The sequence below is a fragment of the Sciurus carolinensis genome, chromosome 2 (assembly GCF_902686445.1).
Source record: "Sciurus carolinensis chromosome 2, mSciCar1.2, whole genome shotgun sequence".
In the NCBI taxonomy this organism is placed as follows: Eukaryota; Metazoa; Chordata; class Mammalia; order Rodentia; family Sciuridae; genus Sciurus; species Sciurus carolinensis.
Genome location: NC_062214.1, coordinates 185,465,325 through 185,471,324, shown reverse-complemented (window position 1 = coordinate 185,471,324; position 6,000 = coordinate 185,465,325). Strand labels below are relative to the sequence as shown.

Sequence of the window (6,000 nt, the reverse complement as noted above, 5' to 3'; positions counted from 1 at the left end):
AGTTCTGGAGGCTGAGAAGTGCAAAATCAAGGTGCCAGCAAATTTTCTATCTGGTAAGGGTTTTGTCTCTACCTCCCAGAGGACATCTTCTTGTGGGATTCTCAGGAGACTGAAGGGCAAAAAGACACTAATCCAGTAATGGGGGTGGAGCCCTCATGTCCTAATAGCATTCAAAAGGCCCCACCTCTTACTACTATGACATTGAGGATTAAGTTTTTAACATTAATTTTGCAGGGACACAAACATTCAAATAGCAGCACTAGTTTTTACTAAACAACCACTTTTCTTTGTGTTTGAAATTTTCAAAATAAAAAGTTGACGGGCAAGAATAAGAAGTTGCAACACGACTTCTTTAAAAAAAATTCCTTGGGGTTATGGTTTGGTGGTAAGGGGGGGTCACTTCAAAACTTATGAGAGGCAGGATTATAGCTCTGTGCATTTTCGATAAGATGTTTGGCACAATGCTTTTTAGGAGCTTAAGTTATACTTTCTTAAGAGTTACGATTTTAAACAGAGACACTTGAGAGGGAAGAGGATGCAGTTCCTGCGTTATGAAACATGTTCTATAGCCAGAAGCTTTAATTACAACTTCTTTGGAGTTCATATTATATCGTCCTCATTAATCCCCAATCAGAGGGTTGAGTCATCAAAATAAATCTGCAGGATTTACTTACAGAGTTTATTATTGAGCAGCTCTGCTTCAGTTTCCAGGGATATGATATATGACACCCTCTGCCCTTTGACTGCTGATGTGTCTCCTGATCTCCAAAGCCAAAGCAGAGTCCAAGATTAGGGCAACATCTACTTAAGGGTGTGTTTCTGCAGGTGCTGGTTGGGACATGACGACTGAGTGTAGGAATGATTCAATGCTGAGAACAAAGTGGAAACTTTACTGGGGAAAGAAAACACTTCTGGTAGAAGTTTAAGTTAATGTTCATGTATAACCCTATCAATTGCCCCAACGAGGAGGTCTACACAGGACGTGCGTGAGTGCGTTTGGAGCGGGGATATCTTTGTAAGGTGACTTGGAAACCCGACTGCGGTTCTTTGGAGAACCAGAGGTTTCTCGCGGGCCCGGAAGAGACGCAAGACCAGGATTTCTTCTGGATTTCAGGAAGGACGAGACCCAAGGCAGATTAATGCACTCATTCTGACATTGGTGAATTCAAAGTAGATTCTGATCAGATCACCCCTCCCCCTGCTGTTTTCGGCCCCGGCACTAAGCAGGACTCCCCAAGCTCTGTCGCTTGCGGCGATTCGCTGTCCCAGGAAATTCTCCGTCCTCAACTCGGAATCCGTGTTCCTCGCCGGCCCCGGGAGACTCCCCTGGCTGCCGGCATCACCCCACTCTGGTCGCACTGCCAGCCCAGGCTGCAGAGAGGGGACAGGGCATAAGAGCTGGTCGACTCCGGGGAAACTTCGTCGCCAGACATGCCTGGGGTTTTCGGGCTTCCCCAGCGCCCCCACCCCGGGCCACGCTGCCAGCATTAAAGTGGCGCCGCAACTATCTATCGCTGCGCTCTGCCAGGCGGGTTCCGAGCCGCAGAGACCCGGGCGACCGGCAGCGCCGCTTCAGCACCGAATGCACCCAGGAGGCGGCCGCCGCGGGCCAGGGGCTCCTGGCAGGGGACAGGGAGTGCAGGGAGACTTTGCGCCACGATGCTTTGTGTTCCTGCCGCAGGGACGCGAGGCGGTCTCTTTCCACCAGACTTAACCCGCCCGCAGCAATAGCCATGGAAGTTGCAGCGGCGCAGAGCGAGAGCGGACCCCTTGGCGCCGCATCTTTCTTGGATGTTTCTTCTCACAGGCCACTTCTTTCCTCCTTTGGGTAAGTGGACTCAGTTTGTAAATGGTCAAAGAGTAGAACTGGTGGTGATGGAAGCGAATTAGAGCAGTACAAAGCGTTCATGTGGTGATTGTTTTCTTCGTCCTGGGAGGGGGGTCTTTCTAACCTCACCCCCCACCCCAGGGCGGTCCTTCCCAAATCACGCAGTTTAGGAAGAGTTGCGTTTGATTTCAGGCACGTTGCAGTGGAGGGTGCTGGGATTTATGTATTTATTTATTTTTGGTGCATTTTTCTCGCCACAAACTTGTCTTTGAAAACATTCCAAGAAGGGAGATTGAAAGTGGAGGTTAAGAGGAAGCCCTAGAAGTTGACGACTGGGGACAAGGTAAGACGGGAGGTATCCAGTGATTTAACAGGGAGATGATCCTAAGGGTCAGTGACTAATGTCTTGATCCCAGATCAGCAGCTCTAGACCCTCATCCTGCTCCCCACCCCAGGGATGTCAATCCCAGTCCTCCTCAACCCTCCAGTAACTGCCCCGCTGATGCTGTTCTGGGGAAGGTCTTTCATTAAGGGGGACCAAACATAATTTCTAGGGAGGACCTGCAACCAGGGATGCTAAATATATGTTTGGTTGATTGAGTGATGATGTATACTAGGTCTGCATTTTGTGCCACAGAAATCTGTCTTGGACAGTGAACTAGTTCCTTGATGTTGACCCAAGTATAACCCAATTTATTTTGCAAAGGAGCAGGGACTGGAGTCTTGGATAATATAAAGTATAGATCTTCATTACCCCCAAAGAACCCAGCTGACAGCTTCACAGATTCATGGGTCCAGGGACCAGATGAGTTCACAAGGTTCTGGCATTAAAAAGTATGGGCCTTTGGTTCAGGCAAACTTGGATTTGAATCTCTGTGTTGTGACCTTGGAAGGATTTCTTCATCCTCCGGAGCTTTGGTCTTCTCATCTGATTAAGGACTCCAGTAGGAGCTTCCTCAAAGAAATGTAGGGAAGATGAATGGTGAGGAAATAAGAGAAGCTGAAGGAGCATCCAATAATTTCAGTTTTGCTTGCCCATCCCTGGAGGATTCAGAAGGGAAGGAATCTTTCTCTGCTGACACCTCTCTGATTTGGATGGAGGTAAAAACATTGCATTGCAGTGACTGGGCCTGCGAAGTTATGGAGGAAAGGGCAAAGCAAGGCTTGATGGCCCTTCTTAGAATCAGCTCTCTTCCGGCTTGGGAACAGAATTTCCACTCTTTATGGTGTCTCCGGAAGCATGGATGGGAGGGGCAGAAATTCTGAATATCTAGTTTCCCTGTCTTATCCATTGTCTCTGTCTTCTACTAGAGAAGGTAAATTGTGAAGGTAGCTCTGAGGCACCTGGGGAACCTGCCCAAAGGGCCGAGGAGTCAGAATAGTACCACAGGAATGGTGCTTTCCCTGTAGTGGTCTGCAGAGAACCCAGGGTTCCAGCTTAGGCTGTCTGTAGGGTCAGTGACAAAGCATTTAGCAACTTTCCCATAGACCACAGGGGCCCTTCATGGATCTTGCCCTTGGACTTGGAGACCTGGATGTGATGGGGAAAATGGGGGATGGATGATGGAAAAGACTCTGCTGACACATCACTCCACAGGGCTCTCAAGATGCCCTGTAGTGGCATGCAATTCAGAGAGCAACTTCTAGGGTAGGGTTTTAGGATCACAGCTGGGTGGCTGGGGGAGGCAGTCACTTTCTCTTTCATAAGCAAAGGCAACAACAATCTAACCTGACCTTCCAGAGGCACCAGACTCTAGGTCTCTGTCTTACTGTTTTCCATATGGCTGGCACCTAGCACTCTCAAGGCATGCAGAGGTGTTCAGTTGATGCATATGTTGAATGAACAATGAATTTTAAGTAACCTTATCTATACCCCAGAGTAATGACTTTAAAGACTTCTGTGGAACACTGCTGCTTGCAATTCATGCCTTCATTTAATGAGCATTCCTTGAGCGTCTACTATGTGCCGGGCCCCATTGCTAAGCATCCCAGGGAATTTTATATTGATACTTCAGAGTGGCCTACTCCAGAACACTATCTGGCTTTTCTGGAGACTTCAACACAAACCCATGTGGTTTCCCGCAGGGGTAGAGACTAGGGGTGGGGACAGCGCTCCAGGTTTAGCCACTTTCTGGGAACATGCTTGGGAGTCTCTTCGCACTTCCCGGTCCTGGGTCTCTGGGCTCCCCAGGGCCACCGCTCCCTGTTGCCGCCCGGCCTTGGCAACTCTTTCCTCCGGGGCCCGCGGCACTTCTCTCCAGCCTTCTCCCCAGCCTCTGAGCGGAAGCCCCAGTCGGGTTGCCGGTAGCTGGGGAAGGGACCAGGCTGCGCCTGGGGAACGAGCTTCCCCGGATGGGGAGATCGCAGCCAACGCCGAGCAGTCCCAGAACAAAAGGCTCATGGCTGGCACTGGCCTTCTTGGAGTGCAGTGGGGACGTAGGTTCGGGGCTCAGGCGGGAGAACCAGGAGCGGGAGGGGACTGGAGTGAAAAAATGAAGTGACAAAAGAAGGGGAGGAGGCGCCCAGGGTGGGAGCGGTGAGAAGAGGTGATCCCCGAGGCAGAGGTCTGCGGCGGGGCCGCAGCAGCCCTTCCTCCGCCTCCTGCAGAGCCTTCCAGGCAGCCAAGCGTGTCTCCGGCTGCAACTCCACGGAGCGCGCCGCGGCCGCCTCCCAGCCAGCCCACCGGTCGGCCGTGCCAGTAAGTAGCAGCGTGCCCGCCGCTCGCTCTCGCCCCGCCCGGCTTCCCAGCCGCCGCGCCCGCTGCCTCCCGCCGCCGGGCGGGCAGGTCCGCCACCGCCCACCGCCCGGGGCCGGGCGTCCGGGCTCAGCGCACCTCCGGGCCAGGAGCCTCCGTCCGCCGCGCGCCCTGCGCTCTCCCGGCGTCTGAGGCGCGCAACCGGGAGGGTCGGCTCCGCCGCGCGCTCCCAGGGCGCCGCGCCACCCCTCCGTCCAATGGCTTTCGGGGGGTGGGGAGTGGGGGGCGTCGCCCGGGGGCGAGAAGCGCGGCTGGGGTGGGGCGTGTGCGCTCTGTGCCGCGGAGCTAGGCTGACGTGCCCGCCAAAGCGCGCGTCCGGGAGTGTGTGTGCGAGTGTGTGTGCGAGAGTGTGTACGTACACGCCTTCGGGGGCCGGTGACACTGCAGTGGGCTTCTCCCCAGCCTCGGCTTTCCGGCTGCTCAGCCCCCAACCTGCCGCACGGCTTTTGGAAAGCAGCTTGGTGGCGCCTCCTCTGCCCCAGCCTTCCTCTCCATCCTTTCATTCGCCCCTCGCCAATCTTACTTTTTCTTTAACCCACCCGGCCGCAGACGACCACCCCACAACCGTTGCAGACACCCAAGCCGTCTCTAATTCTTCCCTAAGCCAGTATTTCCCCGCCTTTCTTCGGAGTTCCTCCGCGAGCCACTCCAAGGCACCCCCATCCTTGGAAATTGTTTTGTTGGGCTGCTGTACCGAGGCGTGTAAAGCTCCAGGGCTTTATTATTATTTTGATTCTTTTCATTTCCTCCCCTTCTGGGCAACGGAGCAATGAAATTTCCAATCGAGACGCCAAGAAAGCAGGTGAACTGGGATCCTAAAGGTTGGTATTGCCTACTTTTGGCTGCCCTTGCCCTGCCTCCATCCCCTGCCTGTGCGCGCTTCCGAGTGAAAGCACTCTTGCCCCGGCAGCGTGTGTCCTGAGGCTGGGAAATGCGCCTGGGAACCGCAGCGCGGGTGGGAGGAGGGCGGAGGCAGCGTGGGTTCGGAACCCAGATAGCGCCTGTCATTATCACATAATCATTGTCCCTCCTGGATTTTTTCAAAATCTATTTAAAGATACAACAAGCCGGCCGCTTGGTTTGAAATCGCACCAAGTGTCGGTATTTGCGTTTGACTTTGGGTGTGCAAGTGTGTGTGTGTGTGTGTGTGTGTGTCCTTTGTTTCTGGTGATCTTTGTCTCTCTGGCAGATGGGTGGGGTGCTTCTCCTGGACCTGGAGCTGTACCGCAAGCCCTGAGTGTCCTCAGTGGGAAAGGTTTCCTGGCAGCAAGTGAGACTCGGATCTGCAGCCACCGTCCCTGGGGATGGCCGTTCGCTTAGGGCGCGGAGAATAATGGAGCCCATAGGGCCTCCGAGTCTTCGTTCAATCTTATTACCAACCCCGGCAGCTAGTTTGGCTTAGGTCGGAGCAGAAGGG

The 6,000-nt window shown here is 53.6% G+C and overlaps 1 protein-coding gene across 3 annotated transcripts in view; it reads left to right on the top strand.

Moving 5' to 3' along the window:
• Window positions 1-1,295: 1,295 nt before the first annotated feature.
• Window positions 1,296-6,000, top strand: part of Kcnk10 (potassium two pore domain channel subfamily K member 10) — a 129,132-nt gene continuing 124,427 nt past the window's right edge. Inside the window, exon 1 of one of the 3 annotated variants that reach the window (XM_047534728.1) lies at window positions 1,296-1,828. In XM_047534728.1, the coding sequence (XP_047390684.1) occupies window positions 1,792-1,828 (37 nt within the window). In that variant the 5' untranslated portion in view covers window positions 1,296-1,791. Of the gene's footprint in view, window positions 1,829-2,121; window positions 2,172-5,134; window positions 5,405-6,000 lie in introns of those variants that run through there. The other 2 variants (XM_047534734.1, XM_047534720.1) reach the window with 2 other exon arrangements.